The sequence below is a fragment of the Schistosoma haematobium genome, chromosome ZW (assembly GCF_000699445.3).
Source record: "Schistosoma haematobium chromosome ZW, whole genome shotgun sequence".
In the NCBI taxonomy this organism is placed as follows: Eukaryota; Metazoa; Platyhelminthes; class Trematoda; order Strigeidida; family Schistosomatidae; genus Schistosoma; species Schistosoma haematobium.
Genome location: NC_067195.1, coordinates 82,767,780 through 82,794,248, shown reverse-complemented (window position 1 = coordinate 82,794,248; position 26,469 = coordinate 82,767,780). Strand labels below are relative to the sequence as shown.

The 26,469-nt window shown below is 34.6% G+C and overlaps 1 protein-coding gene across 1 annotated transcript in view; it reads right to left on the bottom strand.

Moving 5' to 3' along the window:
- Positions 1-25,279, bottom strand: part of IFT81 (Intraflagellar transport protein 81) — a 49,098-nt gene extending 23,819 nt beyond the window's left edge. The window contains exons 1-7 of the mRNA XM_051212476.1: positions 24,986-25,279; positions 24,844-24,947; positions 24,624-24,804; positions 24,431-24,586; positions 21,189-21,299; positions 17,983-18,067; positions 10,088-10,251 (exon numbers count right to left, since the gene is read on the bottom strand). Coding sequence (XP_051072661.1) covers positions 10,088-10,251; positions 17,983-18,067; positions 21,189-21,299; positions 24,431-24,586; positions 24,624-24,804; positions 24,844-24,947; positions 24,986-25,129 — 945 coding nt within the window. The 5' untranslated portion in view covers positions 25,130-25,279. The remainder of the gene's footprint in view (positions 1-10,087; positions 10,252-17,982; positions 18,068-21,188; positions 21,300-24,430; positions 24,587-24,623; positions 24,805-24,843; positions 24,948-24,985) is intronic.
- Between the last annotated feature and the right edge of the window lie 1,190 nt (positions 25,280-26,469).

The window sequence follows — 26,469 nt, the reverse complement described above, 5'->3', positions numbered from 1 at the left end:
GTGTTGGTGTATGCGTATTCTGTGCGGATTGCCTTGATATTGCCTGAAGTCACAAGCTTTATAAGCAAAGATGGATAGTGGCTATGAGTGGAATCCAGGAAAATATTGAAGTGTGTATTTGATACTCTTAGTAAATAAGCTATCATAAATGAGAGTGACAGTTGATATAGTTATAGATATAGAACTGAAAAAAACTAAAGTGGCTATGAGTGGAATCCAGGACGTGTGGTCCGTCCTATTTGAGACTCGTCAGTTGGATGTGCCTGCATCTCCGGAACTCGAATCTAGTACCATTCACTTCAAACGCCATTGCGTTGTCCACTTAGGTACTGAGTTCAAACTGAGTTCTGGTAATTGACATATATAAAAATGCCGTGGTAAGTATATATGTGACCAGATTGTTCAAAATGTATAGCGCAAATACACCATATTTTTCAGATCAACTCCGTCTTCTCACTGTTCTATCGAAAAATGAATTAACTGAAAGACTACTATTGTCAGATAAATGCACATCTACTTAGTGCCTATTTTAAACAAAACAAAACTGATTTGTTGATTAAACATGGACAAATACAAGTAAAAAACAAGTCATTATTACTGGTAAGTCAAATAATTAATGAGAAGTAATGACGCCTCATTATCAACCTTTTTATTTATATAAATTTACTGTGGACAAATAATTATATATAGGTCTTATCAACGAAGCTACACAAGGAACCTAACTTTGATAAATTGGTGCAGGAAGAAAAGGTGGCCATCAAAATTGTTGATATCGAACGATTTCAAATAAACTTTATTTACTAACTATTCAATATGCTCTCTGAATATCATTACTTATTATTTGCATAGGCCAAAACATTATGTAGTTTCAAAAATACAAACTTCCATTACTTATAAATTTTATGAGACTTCATTTATTCTCTAAAGTCTATAAAGAATAAATTCATCACAGTTAACAGATGATAGAAAGATATATACATATTTTTAAAAAAGATTATCAGCAAACAATTAAGAAACAATGGTAACAAATCAAGTTAGTTTTCTACGGGATGGGGTCGCTAACCTCATGCCCGAACCTCCTCCTTTACCCGGGCTTGGGACCGGCAGTAACTCTAGAACAGCTACAGGCAGAAAACCAAGGTCATCAAATTCAAAACAGAGAACAGCAGTCCAATCATTCTTGATGGCGAAACTCTGGAAGATGTAGAATCCTTCACATACCTGGGAAGCATCATCGATGAACAAGGAGGTTCAGATGCAGACGTAAAGGCGAGGATTGGAAAAGCAAGGGTCGCATTCCTACAGTTGAAGAACATATGTAACTCAAAACAACTTTCAACCAATATCAAAGTGAGAATCTTCAATACGAACGTCAACGCAGTCAGTTCTACTGTATGGAGCTGAAACTTGGAGATCTACAACAACCACCACCAAGAAGGTACAAGTATTTATAAATGGTTGTCTACGCAAGATACTCAACACCCATTGGCCGGATACCATCAGCAACAGCCTTTTATGGGAGAGAACAAACCAGCTTCCAGCTGAAGAAGAAATTAGGAAAAGACGATGGAAATGGATAGGACATACATTACACAAATCACCAAACTGCACCACGAGGCAAGCCCTAGCTTGGAATCATGAAGGGAAGAGGAAAAGAGGAAGGCCAAGGAGCACATCACGTCGGGAAATAGAAGCAGATATGAAGAGGATGAATAACAACTAGAAGGAGCTAGAAAGGATTGCCCAGGACAGGGTTGGATGGAGAATGCTGGTGAGCGGCCTATGCTCCCTCACGAGGAGTAACAGGCGTAAGTAATGTAATGTGGTAACAAATCAAAGAGAAAAGTGAAACACATATATTGTGGTGTGTGCTGCTTATATCGACGTAAGTAGTATATAACACTAGTCAGGAATAGAATGTCTGGAAGCAGAACGTCGTGAAGAAAAGAACAGGAACAGAAAGTAATTGGTATGAAAATGAAGAAACATTAAAATCTGAGACGATTTACTGATATTTGCAAAAGAAACAGTCAAGTTTAAGGCAATTGGTTAACATTTTGCAAATTAAGTATTTATTGTATCGTCTTCGGATATTCTGTAATTTTGTATTCAAATACATTCGATTGTCTCCACTTGTGTTCTCATTCACTACAATATGATTGAAGTGATTTTCACTTTCTAGGAATAAACATTTCTAAGTTAAAGTTTTATATCAATAAAATCATGAAATAAATTTTTCTGAAGTTATAAGTTTCAGGATTTATTTTTCTATCTATCCTTGTTAAAAGAAGAACTTAATTACTTCGATAGAACAGTGAGAAGACGGAGTTGATCTGAAAAATATGGTGTATTTGCGCTATACATTTTGAACAATCTGGTCACATATATACTTACCACGGCATTTTTATATATGTCAATTACCAGAACTCAGTTTGAACTCAGTACCTAAGTGGACAACGCAATGGCGTTTGAAGTGAATGGTACTAGATTCGAGTTCCGGAGATGCAGGCACATCCAACTGACGAGTCTCAAATAGGACGGACCACACGTCCTGGATTCCACTCATAGCCACTTTAGTTTTTTTCAGTTCTATATCTATAACTATATCAACTGTCACTCTCATTTATGATAGCTTATTTACTAAGAGTATCAAATACACACTTCAATATTTTCCTGGATTCCACTCATAGCCACTATCCATCTTTGCTTATAAAGCTTGTGACTTCAGGCAATATCAAGGCAATCCGCACAGAATACGCATACACCAACACGAGACTGATCAATTGCAGTGCTAATAATCAATGGGAAGATACAAGTAAATAGCACCAAGTGAATACAATTAAATAGGAGTTCAATGAAAAAAGGTAACAAAGTGGAGAGAAACAAGTTAACATTGTATAGAAAAAATATGAAATTGTCGGATTACCTTAGGCCATAAAACGACTTGAGGATTACCGAAGTAAATTCAAAGTTACGACAAGTTGTTTTTTGTACACGTAAGCGGAGTTTAAATTTACGAATAGTTAAGGCTTCAATAAACTTGAGGATTTGTCCTTGACAACTTCAGATCAACTTTGGCTTCTCATTGTTCTATCGAAATTTATAAAAGGGACTAGTTACCTTAAACTTAATTGCTATTAAAATAATGTAAATAAAATATGGGGTATATAGCTAATATTAATTTTTACTATATATTTCTATTCATATGGTATGTATAGTTTTGTATATCAAATCATTGTGTACATATAAAACCGTAGAATAAAATGTTTTCTTCTTAACAAAAAGTAGATTTATTCATTTGTTAATCAGATTTGTCATTCAATATGAACTTTATGGTATGACAATACTATTCTTTTAATCGATATTAAACAGATATGTTCCATTTTGTTGTATACCTTTTAACCAAATTGGATTTTGGTTATGATTAGCTAGTATCTAAGCGTCTATTATATGGAAAAGTATGTATAAAAATTTGAATGAAAAATGAAATGATAATGACTTAAATTCCAAGAACTCTAAGCTGAGCGTGATTAATATAGAATAATAATAAAAATTTCAACGAATTAATTGAGCCTTATTTGTTTAGCAATAATAGCTGTATGTTTAGCAAGCAATTCGATTGAATGAATATGTTATAGAATTGTTTGATTTTCGTGGTACTCAACAATATCGGCATGATAGTACCAGCCAAGAAACTATTTTAATAAACTTGTATAACCGAATAATAGTGGATTGATGAAGTTAGACATTAACAACTTTGGAGGCCGGCTCAGTGGTCTAATGGTTAAGCACTCACCTGACGGTTCTATATTTGACACTTCCCTTGAGAAATCTCGTAACAGATATTTAATGACTCACAGTTTTTAACGGATGCCCAACTAGAATCCGGCTGTAATGCTTATTATTATAAAAAGATATGAGAAATTTTAGCTTTCTCTCAAATTCCAAAAAAGCCTGTTCATAATAAGAAACATGTTGACATGTTATTTTATGATCCGCTTACATTTACTTACTTTTAAAGTGAGTAATAAATTCTAATTTAATTTTATAAATTTAGTCATGTGTAACTACCACGATTTCTTTTAAATAAAGTCGTTCAGTCAATCAAGCTTTACTGAAGTGTTCTGATTGTTGATATAAAACAAATTAAAGCTTAACTAGTATTCAGTAGTTTTAGTGGAGTTTCATTCTCTGAGCAGGATGGTTTGGTCATGGAGCTTTCATCGTTCTTCTGAACGATATCATCAGCACAAACTTCAGATAGAAGTATTCAGTGGCTTGAACAAAGAAATTTTATGCATACAATTATACTGTACATTTTTCATAAGATCTAAATGTATTCTATTCATGTCACTGAAGTAGTAATTTTCTTTACTGATTATCTATAATCAACGAGATATTCGACAATGTAACTATGTAGTATTTTTTTCTCCTCTATAGAAACATTATAAATATAAAGGGCGGCCTGCTTGAGCAGCTGGGCTACCTGTTCCTGCCATCTAGATATTTCAACAAGTTATCTATTTTTGCTTGTTTTAATATGTCATTATGTTTATTAATCGCATGACCTATTCTGCTGCGTTTCTGAAACGTGTACAACCTTTCGTTGTCAAAGTTACAAAAAACTCAATAAGAGACAATGTGGTTGCTAGCAATATACAACGAAAAGAGTGTACATTATTCAGATGTTCATTTAGTGAACTGCTAACATCTAACTGGCGATCACTCAATATTTATCGCCAGGACCGACCAAGAAGAAAGAAACGGAAACTTGTTGAAATACTTTACGCTGAGAATTCTATATTGTACCAAAAATATAATATTGAATAAAGCTAATAATAATAATAATAATTAGTGATATGTATTCGGAGATACGTTTAAGAAGTAGATATTGAATGTAAACAATGTAATGATTCCTATGGAACCAAATGAATTGAGTGATTCACACAGAAACGACCAGTAGATGACAGTATATAACCATTTCAAAGGTAGAAAAATAATTATTTTCTACATAGTAATTGGAAACATAAAAATGAATTCATTCAAAAGAAAATAATCTGACTCATCGAATAGGAAAAAAGAAAACAATTTCATTTGTATATAAGATAGATAACATTGTATCAACAAGAAACAATCGATTATTCAGCTATATAGTTACAAAGGTTAGGAAACTTTCAAATTGTATATGTTTAAAAAGAAAAAAGGAAAATAGAATTCGATTGGTTTAATCACTTATTTATAAAACATAAATTGATGAATTGTTTAGTTTTCATCAAAATCTTCCCACAAGATAAGTTAATCTCTTATCCTTGAAAAAAGTACAATAACTATACTTTATGAAGCTAACAGCTAACAGAGGTTAATCAAGTGGAAGCATTAGTATATACACTAATATTGTGACTGGACAACAAATGACAGCGTAGAAGAGGATCAATAAAGTTCCTATTTCTTTTTATTGTATGTAGTCTATATAAACAAAAAGAGAAGTATCAGAAGGGGTTTTGTAAAGATCGTAGTAATTTCAATAGTTGAAATCATGAGTCAATCTAAGGTAGATCACCATAGAAAACCTGGAAGCACTGGTCAGCCGTTTCTTCCTATTGCGGGACTCCTCAGCAATGCGCATCCACGATCCCGCCTCGTGGGATTCGAATCACAGTACCTATCAGTCTCGAGAGTGAGCGTTTAACTTCTAGACCACTGAGCCGACATCCAACGGTGTTAATGTTTAACTTCAACCAATCCACGAAATCGCACCACCGTCCACCATTGTCTTCAGTGAGCTGATATCGTGAATGCGCACTGCTGAGTAGTCCCACACTAGGAAGAAACGGCCGTCCAGTACTTCCAGGTTTTTCATGGTGGTCTAACTTCAATTGGCTCATGATTTCAACTATTGAAAAAAGGGAAGTGTCATTTGAACGGAAAAGAATAATGTCTATTCAAAAATTATCAATTAAGATTAAGAAAAATGTATGAACCTATTGTACATTGTCAACCAGTAATAAATTATATATATATATATATATATATATATATATATATATATATATATATATATATATATATAATTAACTGACTGAAATATAACTAGAGTCAATGTAAGTTTTCGTAAGAATTTCACATCTCTCAGACGATATCTGTCAAGAACGTTTTGATGAATTTCGGTAACAACATGATGAAATGCTATTGAAACAGTTGACATTGAGATCATCAGTTATTTGATCATTTCCAAATAATCATAAACTAAGCAGTTTACAAAAGTGCGACAAATCTTATATATTTCATTTATTATGCAAACATATTAAGCATAGATGGATAGTGGGTAGCAGTGAAATCCAGGATGCGAGTTTTGTCCTACTTAGGATACGTTAGCTGGATGTAGTTCTATCCCAGAGTTGATGTCCCTTTCGGGACTGGAATCAACTACTATTCACCTCAGACGTTATAGCTACTGAGTCCAGATGGCCACTGACTTGCACGACAGGGTGAACTTTAGTTAGTATAAATTGGTTGTTTGTACCTACGGTCTTCGCTTAAACTGCTTGTGACTTAATGAAAAAATCAGGGAAATCCTCACAGCTTGCACATACACCAAAAGAGATTGATCAATCTCAGTCCTAAACATCAGTGGGAAGATACAAACAACCAATAATATCAGGATTGTCCAAGCAGGTTGTTACTTTACACTGATTTTGCTTGTTTTGATAAGCAACAAACAATAAATTTTCATCGCTTATTGAAAGGTTGACGAGATACTGAAGATCTTTTTTCGTTTACAAGTCTTAGTCGCGTAGAACATATGTAAGTACTAATTGCTCTATAGTAATGACGAAATCGGTACAGGAGATTGCTAATTTTTTAATTGGCATCATGAACAGATCAATGTTAGACCACCATTGAAAACCTAGAAAGCACTAAACGGCCGTTTCGTCCTGATAGGGGACTCTTCAGCATTGCGTGTCCACGATCACACATTTTGGAATCAAACGCACGACCTTCGGCCTCACGCTAACGCTTAATCTCTAAACCACTGAGCGGGTATCGAACGGTATTATTGTCCAACTTCAATCATTCCGCGATATCGCGTGGCTCTTCCATTGTCATCAGTGAATAACTGCATCAAAACAGACACTGATGGACTCCACCAGTCATGACTTTACACTAGAACTCCAGGAAATCCATCTTGAAGCTAGTCATTAGTGCTTCCAGTACTTCTAGGTTTTTAATGGTGGTCTAACGTTGATCAGTTCATGATCTCAATTAATCACAAGATCCTTTGTAAATTTTGGAAGAAACAAAATCTGAACATAGTCAGTTTTGTTAAGATGGTATAAAACACTAGATTATGTTTAATTTTACAGATGACAATTCGTTTAATTTCTAATTTCGTGTGATATTTGTGCCATATAACCTTTTTTCTCATATTAATTGATTGTGAATTGTGTCCACTGTGACCATTTAGCGTTTGTTTGTATTATTTCAGTGTAAGATCCATTCTATATTCCTATTCTAACAAGTATATATGTTACATTTATTGAATAATCATCAAATTATAACAATAAATAAGTAAATAATATTGTTTTCAATTAGATCTTCAAGCTTTACTCTAATATACAGTAATATTGCATGAATATATTAGAAATATACTAAATTAATCAAGGTATTTTGTGAGTCATTGATAACAATGAACTGGATTAGGAGATGAGGCCGAACTTGTTAAGAAACGACTAAACTGTATGATAGGTCATTCTAAATAATTTGTTTTTACCTATCATACAACCAAAGTAATCAATTTTGGTAAAGTGGAGCCACGTATTGTCTTCGTCTGACTCTTACCAAACCATATAGAGGAGTGTTCACTCATTTTTTGGTTTAGTTGAGTGATAGTACGCCACAGATGTAGCTCAATTTGTATATGCATATGAAATATAAGTTAAATCTGTATGTGAATTAATGAAGTTGATTCATAAGTATTTTTTATGTTTTTCAGAGTGTAAATAAAGTCTTTATCTGCTTAGTATCAGAAGGGGTTTTGTGGAGATTTTAGTAATTTCAATAGTTGAGATAATGAGTCAATTGAAGCTAGAACACCATGGAAAACCTGGGAGCACTGGACAGCCGTTTCTTCCTATTGTGGGACTCCTCAGCAGTTCGCATCCACAACTCCACCTCACGAGATTCGAACCCAGGACCTATCAGTCTCGCACCAGGAGCTTAACCAACTAGACCACTGAGCTGGCCTGCATCCAACAGTGTTAATGTCTAACTTCAACTAATCCACGAAATTGCGCCACCGTCCACCATTGTCATCAGTGAGTTACTATTAGTCTTAATGTTCTACCATGCGTCATGCAAATGTCAGGTTCCTTCTATTCTAAGTTCAACTTTTCTATTTGTAACACATTAAGGGGTTAGTATAAACATCCAAACAATATATATTAATCGCTGAGACTCCCACTAGTATCAAGTATTATTACTTGTTAGAAAACATTGAATAAATGTTTAGACTTCGATATTTAGATTATTCATAGGATCAGTAATTTGCAATTTCATTCAGTTAGTTCCTTTGATAAATGTTTATAAGACAAGAATGAATGAATTGAATTCATTCCATTTTGTGTGTTGTTTTTGTGTGATGGGTAACATCTATAAAATCATTTCAACTTTATTTCATGTAAGCAATTTTCACATATTTGCTGCACATGTTCGCATCATGGTTTCTTTCTTGCACATATGCGCTTAATCTGTTTGCCTATATATATTGATCTTCTATGTTTAAGGAACGTAGTTATAATTGACTAAAGTAATTCATGATGTCATTGAACAAGAATTAAATATACTATAGTGGGGAAAATTTTCCTTCCAATGATGTTATTCACCTAAGTTATATAGTCATATTTATGGTTAATTAATAAATAAAGTAGTGTATTTAAAAATTGAAGGAGGATTACATCACTTCGGGTGTCTAAATAAAATTACGTAACAATCGAGGGTTTAATGGGAAATAATAAGATGAAATCAAATGTACGAATGTTAGTAGTCGACTAGACGTATATAAGAAAGATGAAGAATAGATTGAAAATAGGAAAGCATTGATAACGAATAAATGAAATTAAAAACATCAGAAGGATCTCTCAACGACCAAGTTACTGGATAAGGGGAATGGTAGAATAATGACTTGCAACTTATCGCTGTTACGCTTATAGCTCAGATTTGAAAAGACACCTCTAAAGTGTACAATTGATTAGTTCATGCTTCTCTCAAATCAAATCGTTTAATTGCATAGATAATTTTGAAGGATATCTCTAGTGGGGCCAAAGGATCAGAGTTAACATGAAATACCAAAGTTAAACCATTGATTGGTTTATAAACGCTTTTCGAAAGCCACATAGTATAATTTTCAGAAATGAGTATAGAAAGCCCTCGTTTTGTACATTCATATTATTCTTTTAACCGATGAACCAAATCATTTTATACACGTTGGTTACACTCCAAAATGACATTTGTAAAACATTATTTTTAATTATATAAATCAGTGAATATGTATGAGATTTAGAGCATACAAAATGAAATTAATTTATTTTAGCCTACAATATTTGATTATTTTTGCATTATGGGAATTTGAAATCTGTTACGGCTTTTAGAATTAAACAACAAAACGATGACAATATTTGAATAGTGTCTAGCAGTTGAATCCATGACATGCATTTCGTCCTACTTGGGACTTGTCAGCTAGATGTACCTGAATCCCAGAGTTTATGGTTATATGGACTCATCAGCTAAGTGGATAAAGTGATGCTATTTGAAGTAAATGCTATCGATTTCAAGTCCTGGAATAAACATCAACTCTGGAATTCAGGTACACCCAGCTGATGAATCACAAATAGGACGAAACGCGTAACCTGGATTCCACTCTTAGCCACCATCCATCTTTACTTATAATGCTTGTGATTTGGAACAATACCGAAACAATCCGCACAGAATACACATATGCCAATATGAGATTGGTCGACTACAATCTTAAACATCAATAGAAAGATTCAAGAAAAGCAATACAAAAATGATATATAATCACAATAATTACTTGTTGATTAAGTTGATCAAGAAAAGATTGATTCATAGCTGGTTGTGAAACAACTTTTGTTACATTTTCAATATAGGTCTTTATATTTAATAATTCTTTAGGCAATTTTTCAGATAGCATATATTGATTAACTTTTGTTTCTTCCTCAACACGTTGTATTAATGCTAAATGATTTATACAAAAATAGTTGAGAAGGAAAGGAACTTAAATAATGTAAATAACAAATAAACAAACAAAAAAATGTGAAGTACATGTGTTAAATGCTTTTTCTAGCTAAAACAAATGAATATTTTATAGAGGAAAATTGAAAATCTATACTTTATTATTTATTAAATAAATAACGTGACATTCTAATTTTAATAATTGAGATCATGAGTTAGACCACCATGGAAAACCTGGAAGTACTGGACGGTCGATTCGTCCTAGTATGGGACTCCTCAGCAGTGCGCACCGACAATCCCGCCACTTGGGACTCGAACACAGGATCTTTCAGTCTCGAGAGCGAACGTTTAACTTCTAGACCACTAAGCCGGCATCCAACGGTGTTAATGTCCAACTTCATTTAATCCAAGAAATTGAGCGACGCATCCACCATTGTCTTCAGTGGTCCGGTCGATCTCCACTGTTCACTGCTTCCCACTAGAATTCTAGGAAATCCCTCTTGAAGTCAGTCACTAGTGAGCATATATTGATCAGTATCATAAGGTGTTTTTGTGGATATTATAGTAATTTCAATAGTTTAGAGTCAGTTGAAGCTAGACCACTATGGAAAACTTGGAAGCACTGGAAGACCGTTTCGTCCTATTGACTCATGATCTCAACTATTAAAATTACTATAATATCCACAAAACTCCTTCTGAAACGTGATATTCCAATAATAATCTTCGTTATTTATATTCTTCAAGAATACCGTAAGTTAATCAAAATGAAACACACACAAAAAAAAACAAGTTCATTTTTATTTTGAACTGTTCAGCTAAATGAATAATTTCAGAAAAGTGGAAATCCATAATTATTACTTAGAAAAATAACGTGATATTCCAATGATATTGTATGACCATTACATTTCTGTATGCATGATTTATATATACCACAAAAATTTGCTTGCCACTATTAAGCATTATTTTAAGTGATTTCATATATATCTTATTTCCTTTCTCTTCATTTGACCGGTTCATAGAACAGGAATCTGTTTTAACTTATTGCCTTATGCCCTATTAATATATAACGCAATGATATCGCCAATTAGAGAACAGTGATTTACCGACGAACCAATGATGTCTAAACCCGTACGAGCAGTCTAGAGTCCTTATCAGTCGTTATTCCTGTCTAGCCCTACCTGTTGAGTTCCGAACCCAAATCTCAGCCTCCGCGATATGAATCATGTATTTCAAGCATACTGGGTTTATATACAAACAAAACAGGCCACATCAAACCATAAAATAGAAAATAACATTTGTACAAGATCTTGCCCAAAGTGGCTGTGAATGTGGGAGACTGTAATGAATAGACATAATAGACATAACTTAAGAACGGTGAATCGTATCATAATAGTCTATGAGTCAAAATAAAGCTTATAATAAGAGGAACATGACTATGCATAGTTTAGTTACTTAAAAATTACAGGATAAAAATATATGTATAGTATTAGCTCAGAAATAGATTCCAACAGTTACTATTCATTATTCTCATGGGAATATATCAGTATCTTTGTAAAGTGACGTGAAAAAGAATATATCACGTTGTATTTCAGTAATGAATTGTGTATACACTATTGAATTCATACACATAAAGCGGCTTATTAACGTCATAGTACAAGTAAGATCAATAATCTTCGTAGATAACTCATTTAGATAATGGAACTTTTATCAAATTAACTTAGGCAAAATGTTTAGTGCAACAATAAATATTAATGATATTCAGTTATGCAACTTTGAAATTATCTACTGAAAAATTAGTCCACAATTTACTTATTATGATACATATACAAAAATATGCTCCTTTGTATATAGTATTGCTTTGAGTACTTGTGTTCCATTATTTACCTCAGCGTATATAAATGGATGACTTAAATTTGAGTGACTGGATTTTTTTTGTTAGATAAGTCATATCTACTGTAATTTTCTAAATGAACTATGATGATATACACACTTTGCGTAAATTTCCTGGAAATGTAGTTATAGGCATTTACACTTTTGAAGTTGTATTTCATGTAACTTTATTTACTACAGATCTAATAACATGAAAGCACAATATCACACAATTTCGGCAATTGTTAACTATTCAGAATTCTCTAGAATGACCTCATTCTTAGTAAAACCAGGAATAAGACAATGCAGGATGATATTTACTTGATATAAGAAATTAATAAATCAAGCAAAAAGAAATTAGTTTAGATTGAAGTTAATATAAATAAGAGTGGTATTCAGAGTACTGTATGTTCAGAATAACAAAAAGTAATCGAAATTGTGTAGCCCTGATGAATGATCTGATTGTAAAGCTTTCATTTTCATTTGAAACAGCATCGTTAACAGTTATATCACAAGGAAATGAGTAATTCGATATTATTTAACAAATGATAACCTTGTGTGTGATTGGTTGCTTTCAGATACTGTGTTGTCGTTAAGTGCATTAGTGTTCTCATCTACCATTATGTTAAATACATTTGGTCTAGACTATAATTTATGGACGAACCAATCAGGTATAAGATAACAGGTCTCAGATTTTGGCATGAAATTCACTCATTGATCTGGCTAAATAGAGTCTTGACATTATAGCTTATGTCAGTTCATGATGAAAACCCTAAATGTAATTCTTAACCTAAACCATCAACTGTAAATCATAATTCGAATTCCTCAAATGGTTTTATAACCCTCATTTAGTCCTAGTTATTAGGTGGACACTCTCAAGACCAGTCTAGCGTGGCTCAAAGGTCATCCATAAATTATAGTCTTACCAGTAGATTGAAGTTGTAATAATAAATTAGCATTATGGTAATTCAAAATATTCTAGACACTCAGATGAATTGACAGTTAACTAAAAGATCAGCATAAAAAGTGATCTACCAACTTATGGATGCAAAGATCATACAATCACATGATCACAGATCAATGAAAGAAAATTAATCAATAAAAATACAAACATTTTTTGCTAATAACTAATCATAAACAAAGTCATTAAAATTGATTGATTTTGACAATTATTAATAAATTCTAAAATGTTTCATTCTATTTGAAGTCTATACTAACTAGCTTATAAATGCCCTGGTATGGCCGAGAGCGGGGCGGGTTTGCCCTCCCACTCGAAATACTCTCACACGGCCACGCGTATACAGCCTCTGCCAGGGAAGTCCTACTCACTGCCTTCTCGTGACGGGGTGTTGTTTACGAAAATGAGAGAACGAAAAGTGAATGTCCAGCGCTTTAACCGGATCCCAAATCAATGGTGCACATGGGCTCCAGTATCCTGCGGGAACAAATGGCGTATGAACCAATTCCTTGGTCACCGGCTACCATGGGACTGCATCTCCTTACGATGCTCCACTGTTTTGTGGATCAGACCTTTAGGTCGAAGGCACGGGGTGTGGACCCCTAAGAAAAACACCTGCTTCGGTTTGGGCACCCGGGCAGTATCTCAGCCCACACACAAAAACATGATAAACTGTCTACTTATGAAAAACTATTATGATCAGTATCAGATCAACTACATTCGTTTATTACATTACAAACCAAAAATATTAAATATAAATGAGTAATATTCATTTCTACACACAACGAACAGTAATCGTTAATAATAAAAAAGGAAAGAAGGAATTAATAATTAATATGTGTTTTTGTTAAAGCACAATGATCAGAATGGTTTGTAGAGATTTTAGAAATTTCACTGATTGAAATCATGAGTCAATTGAAGCTAGAACACCATGGAAAACCTGGGAGTACTGGACGGCCGTTTCTTCCTAGTACGGGACTCCTCAGCAGTGTGCATCCACGATCCCGCACCCCGCGAGATTTGAACCCAGGACCTACTAGTCTCGCGATAGGCGCCTAAGCAACTAGACCACTGAGCTGGCCTGCATCCAACAGTGTTAATGTCCAACTTCAACCGATCCACGAAGTTGCGCCAATGAATAGAAAAATTGTATTTCTGATGTTTCGTGACTTAATGTAAACCACTTCTTCAGAGTAAATAAATAACCGACAATTAAATTAGCACAAGTTTAAAATAATATACAAAGAAATAATACAGAATACTCTGATATACTGTGACAGCTCACACAAATTCACATTGATTAAGAATAACTTAATATTGACATATTCAGATCTATTATGATTTTGATTGTACCAAAAATATTCTGTATTGTTTCCTTTTTTTACTATTTAAACTTGTGTGGTGTGAGTTAATTATATCCACTTAAGTAGTATATAACGTTGGTCGGGCATAGAATGTATTTTAGTGCAAGATCGATAACGAAAGAACTAGAATGGAACGTAATTGGTATGAAAATGCATGAACAATTGAATCTAAGACACTGAACTGATATTTTCAAAAGGAACAGTGAAGTTTGAGACGATGAATTGATATGTTGCTAGATGATTCTCAGATTTTAGTGTGATGCTCTGTAAAATTTGTGCTCAGATACATTCGATTACCCCCACTGGTGTTCCGTTCACTACAAATCTAATTGTCGGTTATTTATTTACTCTGGAGAAGTGATTTACATCAAGTTACGAAACATCAGAAATACATCTTTTCTACTCATTGAAATATAACAAGTAGTATATTTATGATTAACTCTCCTCTACCAAATGTTCAATCTGTTTGAAATTATCAAGTTCAACCTTGACATTGATACCTAAAAAGAAGGAATTAATTAAATACAGAATTGTACTATACATCATTGTCCATTCATTAATATTACATATTTATTCATTTTGTTAACTAACAAGATAAAATTAATTCTGTGTTTGTTTGTTTTGTTTTCATCTAAGTGAACTTTTGAATTTAATTATTCTAATCAATTTTGTTTACTAAACTTGAATTAAACAAAACAAATTATGGTCAATATATGTAAATGTAGTTTAAAATTGATGTTGGATAAGTTCATTACTAATTTATTATTATTATTTACACCTATTACTCCCAATGGAGTATAGGCCGCTGACCAGCATTCTCCAGCCTACTCTGTCCTCGGCCTTCCCTTTCAGTTCTATGCAATTTTTGTATATTTTTCTCATGTCTGTTTCCATTTCTCGACGTAATGTGTTCTTTGGTTTTTCTCTTTTCCTTTGACCTTGAGGATTCCATGTGAGGGCTTGTCTTGTGACGCAGTTCGGTGCTTTCCTCAATGTGTGTCCTATCCACTTCCAGCATTTCTTATTGATTTCATCCTCCACTGAAATCTCGTTTATTCTCTCCCATAGCAGATTGTTGTTGACAGTGTCTGACCAATGAATCCAAAGTATTTTACGTATACAACTGTTAATAAACACTTGTATTTTCTGGATGATGGCTTTCCTAGTTCTCCAGGTTTCCGCCCAATACAGTAGAACTGTCTTGACATATGTATTGAAAATCCTGACCTTCGTGCTGGTTCACAGTTATTCTGAGTTGTAGATGTTCTTCAGTTGTAAATATGCTCTTCTTGCTTTTCCGATCGGCGCCTTTACATCTGCATCAGACCCACCATGTTCATCAATGATGCTGCTCAGATATGTAAAGGATTTTACATCTTCCAAATCTTCTCCGTCAACTGTGATTGGATTGTTGCATACTGTGTTGTATCGGAGAATCTTGCTTTTCCCTTTATGTATGTTGAGACCTACTGTTGCTGCTGCTACACTGGTCGTCTTCTCCTGCATTAGTTGTTGCGTGTGCGACAGAAGAGCCAGATCATCTGCGACGTCTAGATCGTCCAGCTACATTCTAGCTATCCATTGTATCCCATGCTTCCCCTCAGATGTTAACGTCTTCATGATCCAGTCGATCACCAGGAGAAAGAGAAGGGCTGAGAGTAAGCGACCTTGCCTAACACCGGTCTTTATTTTGAAAGAGTCTGTTAATTTTCCTCCACTCACGATTTTGCAGTTTAATCCATCGTAGGAATTCCGTATGATATTGACTATCTTCGCAGGTAAGTTCATCATTAAACAATGAAGTAAACATTTCATTTTACATAGATAAGTGAACATTTATCATGTCCATATGATTTGTACAGGTTTATTACATTGTTGTTGAAGAAAAATGAGTATAGGACGTTGGATACTCCAGATATCAGATCTTTTCTATGAAGAAATTATGTGACAATTTGTGATCAATCATTCACTGAAGTTTTAAATCTTCTTAAGTGATTATAGGTGTTGAATAAGTCTTTCGTGAATAAACACCCAGATACTTGAAAGTAACTAAAAATAAATACGATAGTCATTTCCTTGATAAAAATATGAGAGATACTAGGAATTAAAAAAAAAAGATTTTGTTTTTAAGAAGCATTTTGATTAGTCTTGGAATTCAAAAGTGATCATTTATCTGATGTACTTAAGAAGTATCTGTCTGAAAAAATTTAGAGAATACTTAACGCAGATAAGCCTCAACAAACTATTACAAACTGAAATCTGTTTTTCATATGTATGAAAGATAAGCTTTCTTGTACGGTCACTTTTTGATGGAGTTTTATTCTCTGAGCTGAATGGTTTGGTCGTGAAGCTTTCACCCTTCCAAATCACTTATTCTTGATGAGCGACGTATATTATATATGATTAATGTTTGACTACAACAAGTATAAGCGAAAAAAATCCATCTTGTTCTTACAAATGTGAGTTTACAATGGTTCTTGAATATTTCACTGAATTTGACTCATCAACTAAACGGTAAATTGATCTTACAATTGTTTACTGATTAGGGGTTGTGGAGATTGTTAAGTTTTTGATTGAGATCATGAACCGATTGATGTAAGATCACCACTGAAAACCTGGAAGCACGGGACGGCCGTTTCATCCTATTGTGGGACTCCTCAGCAGTGCGCATTCACGATCTCACTCGCAGTATTTCAACCCAGGGCCTTCAGTCTCGCGCGCAAACGCTTAGTCTACTGGACCACTGAGTCAGCATCAAATGGTGTTAATGTCTGACCTCAGCCAATCCACGAAATTGCGCGACCATCTTTCATTGTACTGAGGTAGACACCTGTTTCTACCCGACACGGATTAGCTCCACTGGTCACGGCTTCTCACCAGAACTCCGAGAATTTACTCGCGAAGCTAGTCACTAATGAGCATATGGTAATTATCAGTTTGGGGATTGTGGAGATTGTTAAGTTTTTGATTGAGATCATGAACCGATTGATGTTAGACCACCATTGAAAACCTGGAAGCACTGAATCGCGAGCGGGATCGTGGATGCGCACTGCTGAGGAGTTCCACAATAGGACGAAACGGCCGTCCAGTGCTTCCAGGTTTTTAATGGTGATCTTACATCAATCGGTTCATGATCTCAATCAAAAATTGTTTACTGAATCTGTTTAAACAAAAGCAACTACCTAAACCATTTGTAGATGGATAGCTAACCATAAGATGGAAACTGAATTCTGTCTTTATCGTAACTTAAATATGTTGATATCATGAATCTTATTCTACATAGTTTTGTATTTGAGAATGCACGTCTTACAATATTTTTACATTTTCTAAATTTACTCACTAATAACAATTACCATTATCATTTAACCTATTAAAGTTTTGTTTATTCCATTTAAACATTTTACCGATCTACAATCACTCATAGGATCTTAACAGCAGTAAATTTCATTATTTGTATATTGAATGTGAAAGAATCATCTTGCACAAAACAGTTGAATTATCAGAATGTAATAAAAATAGTATCATATTTTCATAAATTCCTACCTGTTGCTGTCGAATTAGTTGTAGTTTTTCTTAATTCTTTAAGTTGTTGTTGAGTGATTTGAATATGTTGATCTGTATTCGCAATCTTGAAAGTAATTACGAATAAAATACAAAAGTTTAATAACAATATTTCACTAGACAGATACTACTAGAAAATGTCTAATCAACTACAGAAGCAACTGAATAGGTAAATACACTTGAAAATGGGAAAACAAGATAACTTATTCTTTGTCTTGACGCATTAATAAATAGCTTAATCAACAAATCACTGAGGATATCTTGTAATGATTTGGAAAAACTAAAATGAGTAGCAAAAGAGTTGAAATGATAGTGGTATCAGTAGGAGGAATGAAGATTAGATATTAGAGTAAATGGTTTAAAAAGAAAGGATGAATTCAGAGAATCAGTCATTTAGTTATTCGCAACATTGGACTTGACACATATATGCGTCGGCCTAGTTTGGAACAGCACTTTAACAGAGCAAAATAAAATTATCAAGACATATCTCAATTTTTTGAAGGTAGTAATAGAATCAGTAATAATAATAATAGTAATAATAATGAAGAATAGGTGTGGAGAAAAGTATGAAGAGATTTCGATTCTGAACTATCTTCCGTAAATGCCCTCAACAACTGATCATACAGGACTTCAATCAGGTCATCTAAACATACTAATATGTCTCAATCCAACGGCCAATAATTTCATGAACTGATAATGTCTTAATTCGATCTCCTCTATTTCATTCCCAACCTATTCCTACACCAGTCAATATTTTTATTGATGGATAATAAATTAGCAATATCGCTGATTGACTGGAGTTAGATCTTAATACCGTTGCATACTGGCTCAGTAGTCTAAAGGCTAAGCGTTAGCGTGGGGCCGATGGTCCTGAGTTCAAGCCCCGAGTGCGGGCTCATGAATCAGCACTGTTGTGAAGTCCCATACTAGAACGAAACAGCCATCCAGTGCTCCCGGGTTTTCAATGGTGGTCTAACATTGATTGGTTCATGATTTCAGTGAAATGCATAGAACACATTTAAAAGAAATCGCTTCATTGACCTGATCTGGTTGTTTTTGTAAAATAAAAGCAGAAGGATGATATTAGATAAACGGATTCAAAAACTATACAGTTTTATCAAATTAATTTATTTTCATTTAATAAGGAAAACAATATTCATTGGTAGTTACTTATATAAATAGTAAGTAGTGTAGATCAATAAAATTAATTTTGTGACTTTTGTACTTAATTTTTAGGACACATTTAACACAATGCTACATTTCTCAGTTTACTTTACTGTAAAACCGGATGAAGTAGTAGGAAATACAAAGTTTCAGTGCTGCACATAAACTGATGAGCGCTAAGTACTGGTAGGCTATAGTCTATTTGAGATCTGACAGTAATATTAATGATACGGGCAGATCTAATGAACGAGCTCTGATAATTACTTGGTTTTCTTTCGCTCATATTTTTTTGTTTACTTCTTGCCATGTGTTTGTGACATATCAACCTTTCGAATAATCCTTGATAAGTTACAGTAAAGTGAAAGACAGAAACGGTTTGAATTGAATTCGAGTTGATAAGTGATGCGATTAAGTAGTGGAAAAGAGCTTTCTTGACGGTTTGGAGAAAATTTGACAATTCCTTCTTAACTATAGCCTTGGAAAATTTGATAAAGATCCAGCTCAATTGTTTACAATTCAGGTTAAGAAATGATTTGTGTATCACTGGCATACATTTGATTTTTCCAGACTAAATTTTGATTAGTTGGTTGGTAGAAATAGTCGTTGTCCTTGTGCCTCATATTTAATATGATAATTTCATACCGCCAATGTGTTCATCTGAGTGTATATCTGTTTCAATACGAATTTACTCATCGATATCTAGTTCCTGATTAAACAACCGTATAAGGGTGTTTGTTGTCACGTGATTGCACATATTTCAATTCACAGCAGTTTTGAATCAGCCAGAAGTCGATAAGTTTTATCGGTAACCAAATTTATTTCCATGAAATGAAGATATTTCGAATCACACGCATTTTTATTCCATCATTGTGGTTGTTGTAACAGACAAATAAATTGATATGAATATGGCAGTAATATAGTTGATACCCGTTAACTTTCGACTAGTTTAATGTAAAGGACTTCTACAGTAGTAATTTAACCTCAAGATACTCTCTAGGTAATCCAAAGTGTTATATATCCAAAGGGAATGAGTTGTCAAATTCGATTTTTCTCTGAGTACAGTAATAGTTGCTTTTTGTTTTCATTACACTGAATCACTTTTCAATTAAACTATTCTTTAAATCGTTGTTATCCTTAAGACTGATGGATAGATTGGAGTAGATTATTAATCAGCATTCAAATACCCAATAGAATATGGCTCAGAATAAGTGAAAATTGAGCACATTAAGCTGATAGAATATACAGAAGTGCCGTATTGTAAATTAAATTTCCACAGACAACAAACAAATAAAAGCTTTAACACTGTTATCTAAAACCTGTAGGGTTAATATTTGGAAATGTATTCCCCGATCAAAATTAACAGTTTATCCACTTCAGTCACTCTAATAGTCTCATCAAATCACCAAATCCATTAGCTAAAACGCTCAAAATCTACCTTTCTTCATATCTTGAACATTTTTATTTAGAATGAAGCAAATAAATGTCACCCAGCCCTAACTTGGAATCATGAAGGGAAGAGGAAAAGAGGAAGGCCAAAGAACATATTACGTAGGGAAATATAAGCGGATATGAAAAAATGAATAACAACTGGGAAGAGCTGGAAAGGATTGCCCAGGACTGGGTTAGATGGCGAGTGCTGGTGAGCGGCCTATGCTCCTTCACGAGGAGTAACAGGCATAATTAATTAATTAATTAATTAATTAATTAAGCAAGTTAGTAAGTAAGTAAGTATGTAAAATTCAAGTGGTATTGGATGAAATTCATAAGAATACTTTAATATATCACCAGAGAAGCAGTTATTGTTTCATCAATTAAGGCTGACTTGACATGGTAGAGGTGACTTGTAGTTTAGGTGAATGCTAAGTTTCAACTAGACGTTGACACTGATGATGTCGTCTGAAAGGAAAATACAAGATTTGCAACTGTTCATCTTGAAGAATTCAGCATGCTCAAAGAATATTGATTTAATAGAAACAATTCTAAAATTATTACAGTAAAAAACTGTACCAGTAATTAAAACTCACTAGTGACTTCTGTTCTCTCATTTGTTTAGATATTTTGGTCTCCTTTTCTCGCTCTAGCCGCAACCTTTTCGCCATTTCTAGCATTGTATTACTGGTAGGAAAAGCTTCTAGCTATGGAAATGAACTTGTATTTACTCACAGCATTATTAACAGAAGAAAAAGTAATTCATATCAGAAATAATGTTAAGTATTTCAAGCGAGTGATTTCGTTTATTGGACAATCTTACTGAGATTTAGTTCTTAAATCAGATTCAAGAAGCAACCGTGGAAACATTTATTATTAGTTATGAAGTCACCATTTGATGTCAATAACTAGGTCTAAGTAATGCCATAACCAGACGTAGGGAAAAGCATTGGAATATGTTCATCTCTACTGGCTTAGAACAATAGAGATCCAGTTATTGTAAGATTAGGAATGCCTGTGAAGCGTTAATAAGCAAGACTAGACGATCATATGAAAAACAATTGGTTAGGAATTCTAAATATAGTCCGAAACCGTTATTCTCTAATATAAAAAGGCGGAATCGGAATTCCATCACCTTTGGTACCAGAAAATCAGTTAATATTGGCAAGAGGTGATGCCAAAAAGGCTGAAGCCTTATCGGAATATTTCAGCAAAGTGTTTTCTATTAGCAATGAGGAGTGACCAACAATTAATTGTGATTGGAGCGGCTTGTTGGAGGATCCTGTAGTTATTGGGAAAGGCGTTGTCTTAAGACTACTTCAGCATTTCAAACTTCATAAGTCCAGTGGTCCTGGCGATATTCACCTTAGGATTATGAAGGCTCTATCGGATGTAATTGCTGAACCTATAACCATGCTTTTTGATATGTCTCTGTGGCAGCTAAAACTGCCAAGAGACTGGGGAGACCCGATAATTAGTCAGGTGTATAATGCTGAGAGTAAAGATTCAGTTAGTAACTATCGACCTGTTAGTCTAATTAGTGTACTCGTAAAACTAATTGGAAAGATTATTCGGATGACTGTTATAAACTACGTGAAGGGCATAATCTTTTATCCGGGGAAAAACATGGTTTTTGGAAGGGCCTATCATGCTTGACAAACCTGTTTATTGCAAGAGAAGATTGGACTACAGCAAAAGATCGAAATATTCCTGTAGATGTAATTTTCATATACCTGAGTAAAGCCTCTGATAAGATCTCTCATTTAGGTCTTAAATTAAAACAGGAAAGTTTTGAAATACATTATAAGGTCATAGACTGGATAAGTGGCTTTCTCAATAACAGAAGACAAAGAGTAAGTGTAAATGGAGCTGTCTCATCATGGAAACCCGTAAAACGTGGAGCTACTCAAGGTACAACCCTCGGTCCTCTTCTCTTTTTACTTTATGTCAATAAATTACCAACTGTATCAAAGTCATCCGTTCTATCCTTCGCCGATAACATAAGGATTTGGAGATCCATACAAAGTATATCAGATAGAATAGTATTACAAGATTACTCATTAGTAGCATGGATGGGTGGATGATCACTAGAAGTGAATTGTAACAAGAGTGGTGATGAAATTAAATAGTTATGATGATCCATATCACTACACAATGGGTGACTGAGGAAACTGTCCTTCCATTGATAACTAACCTCAAACCTGGTAAGATACCGGGCACTGACAGGTTACATCCACGGCTGCTGTCATCTCTTGCGGACATTATTTCAAAACCTCTCGGGACACTCTTCAGCATGTCCCTTTCACTCGCTCAACTCCCAAGAGATTGAAAAGGCGCTATAGTCAGTCCTATATTTCAGGATGGTCAGAGACAGATCGTATCTAACTATCGGCCTGTCAGTCTAACCAGCATAGTCGTTAAGTTAGTTGAAAAGATAATTCAGGTTAGGTTGCTAAGCCACATAGATTTACACAATCTGTTAGCTCCTGAGCAACACGGATTTCGTAACCGGCGTTTATGCTTGACTAACTTACTTATTACGAGAGAGGATTGGACAGCAGCTTTAGATAAAGGCCTGTCTATCGATGTGATATTCACAGATTTTAGCAAAGCTTTTGACAAGGTTTCACACTTGGGTATTATGCAGAAGCTCACGAGCTTCGGAATAATAGGTACTGTACAGGAGTGGATTGGAAGCTTCTTATGTGACTGCAGACTGAGAGCGAGGGTCAATGGAACGCTATCCGATTAGAAGCCGGTCAAAAGTAGTGTACCCCAGGGCACCATCTTAGGCCCTCTGCTCTTCCTTCTCTACGTTGACGAGTTGCTGCTGTTGCTTAGGTCGTCGACATTATTGTTTGCGGATGATGTAAAAATCTGGAGAACAATAAAAAGTGAGGCTGATCATTTAGATCTCCAAGCTGACTTAAACGAATTAATTAGATGGGACCGAGGTTGGGGTTTAGAAATTAATTCTAGGAAGAGTGTGCTAATGCACATCGGTCACGGTAATAGTTACCATTATACTATTGATGGTAAACCTCTTCCATGCGTTCAAGAACATAAAGACTTAGGAGTAATAATAAGCTATGACTTGAAAACAACTATGCATTGCAACGCAGCTGCTGTCAAAGGTTTTTCTGCGATATGGTCACCTCGCCGAGCATTCAAATGCTTTGACGAGGAAATGATTCGAATTTTACATCACACCTATGTAAGACCACATTCAAAGTACTGCATCCAAGCAGCTAGCCCATGTCTGGTAAGGGATACTAACTCACTTGAGCGTGTTCAGCGTGTGGGAACAAAATTAGTGAATGGTCTTTCTAAAATCCCTTATGATGAGCGTTTAAAACGCCTAAACCTTTTCCTCTTGTCGTATAGTAGGACGCGAGGTGCCTTATACTGGCATTTCGTATCTTTAATTATGATTTGGGTGTCAATAAGTCTTATCCTTTTGCTCCCTCCAGCACCAATAAATTCCGAGGTCATAGTAAGAAGGTTCACAAACCGCGATCTAATAAATTTAAAGTGGGGTCCTGTTTTTCTCATCGAGTAGTCAATGACTGGAACGCCTTACCCGAACAAGTGGTATCAACCCCATCAGTGAATATTTTCAAGGGGGAGCTGGTCCTTCACTGGAAGACAATCTGTCAGGATTAACACAGGTTCACCAACCTACTATCCTTATTACTGAAGACTGAAGACTGAATATGGGCTAAATTAATAGACAGAGAATAAATCTGTACAAAAATATTAGCAGCATGCACATCATTAACGAACTAAATAGGAACGTGACAGTTTTCTTCAATTATAACAGTCATATTTTCCAGCTCACCTTCTTTTTCATTCTTTCTACTCGTCTGAGTAACTGGTCCTTTTCCTCTTGCATCGCCGAAATATCTTTCTTCACTTCTGCAGTCGTAAGTCCGCCATATTTAACGCTTTCAAACTTTTTATGAGATTCTTTGAAGTTTTCAATCGAGTTTTCATACTTCAGCTGCATTAGAAAAATTTTGTATCCAACTTACTTGTTGATAAAGTCCTGCTATTTCCTCATCCTGCATAAAATCCACGGGAATACTGACTTTAACAAGATATTGGGCTAAATATGCACGCTTTTTCAACTCAGACATTCTAGTGAGAAGCCACTCCAAAAGAGAGTATATGATAATTTTATCTCCAGTCACTAAACCCTGGCGAAATAAGCTCCTTTTTTAAAAAATATAACACACCTATATATATACTTACAGCTTTTCTGGATCGGTTGGTAATTTATACCTAAACACCCTAAGAGCTTCAAACATTCTAACAGCCATCTTATCAGGAGGCTCCTCCCTGATATCGATTTTATGCTGGATAAAAACTTTAATAATATGAAAATTCCCAATACTTTATTATCTATTTCGCTAAGAACATCATTCAGAACCTGTAGAAGACGGACAGGTTCAAGCGAATCGAAAGATATTAGGTTAAAACTCCTGTTAAATGGCTCGTCATTCAGCTTTTGAATGATTAGTCGTATTAGTTCGCTCATGATAAGGGTTTCTATGCTTTTAAAAACGTCAGTCGCTTGTTGTGAGTATCTAGCACAATTAAACAAGTTTGAGTGTGGAGAAGATGTCAGAGGCGATATTTCCCTAGTAGCCGATATTCTTATTACAAATTAGCTGAACGAATATCTTAGTTGAATGTATGAGTTTTAGATAATGGGAAGTACCAATATATACCAACTATCCCAGTATTTTTGATAAGGTGTAGACGGTTGACTTGTTCTAAAGGTAAACCAACCCTTCCCTGATACGGTTTACGCTGTCTGTTTAGTACTTTCATGTAGACCCTTGATATATTATTTGTACGCAGGAATACCAAATTTTTTGCACGTTTTGCACCCTTACGCACGTACGAGTGTATTTCGACATGATCCTGCACTTTCACTTTTTTATTTTCCAGGACAGATGGAAAATATGAAAAAAATGGCGAAGAATACAATCAATGTATATCTTCACTGTACATTTTTTCGGTGATATATTGTATTACATGGGTCACTGTATCATTTAAAGACGATCGGATGCTGCCGAACGTAGCAAGCAATCAGAAGAATGCATACCATAGACAAACTCGCCGATTTAAACGCCTGGTTAACCATGTATTGGAGTCATCACTACCCCACAAGGGTATGAGTGAACTGTAGAAATAAACAAACCCCTAAAATAAATAGTTCTTTAATTCTTCTTAATTGATGCTGGCCATATTATTTTTACCGAACACACCCTGGCTGAAGAGGCTCGGTCACTCATCCACACCAGATCACAAGTAGGTACACTATGCCACACATCTCCTACAGCCGATAGCCAGCTTAGATGAAACGCTATCCGATATATCGATAATCTTCCGAATATATCTTCGAACAAATTCATTTCTGACTTCTCACTTGACTACATTGGAATACTTAGATTATAATGGAAACGAACTTCGGGAATCCTAAGCCAACGTAAGTGGCTTTTCATGCACTTAGTCACCTTAAGTTTCGGCATGGTAAACAGAATTACGTTTCCTTATTTGTCTTACACTTAAATTATGGTTGTGCGTTGCATGTCGGTCATACGGATAGACAGATTGATTACATGCTGGTAGTTATCCATCCAGTTCTACAGGGCTTTTTTGTCTGCTACAGTTTTGATATTAGGAGTTTACTAAGTCAAATGAGCCATCATGGCTTCTGGTTTAAGAAAGTATTAGAGAGTCCGTTAAAAAAAGCACTTAAGAATTACATATCAGTTGTAATATATAAATGCTTAGGATGTGAGGTGATTTATTGGTGATAGGGAATAATTCAACCTAACCATAAACCCATGTTTCACCACACAAATACGA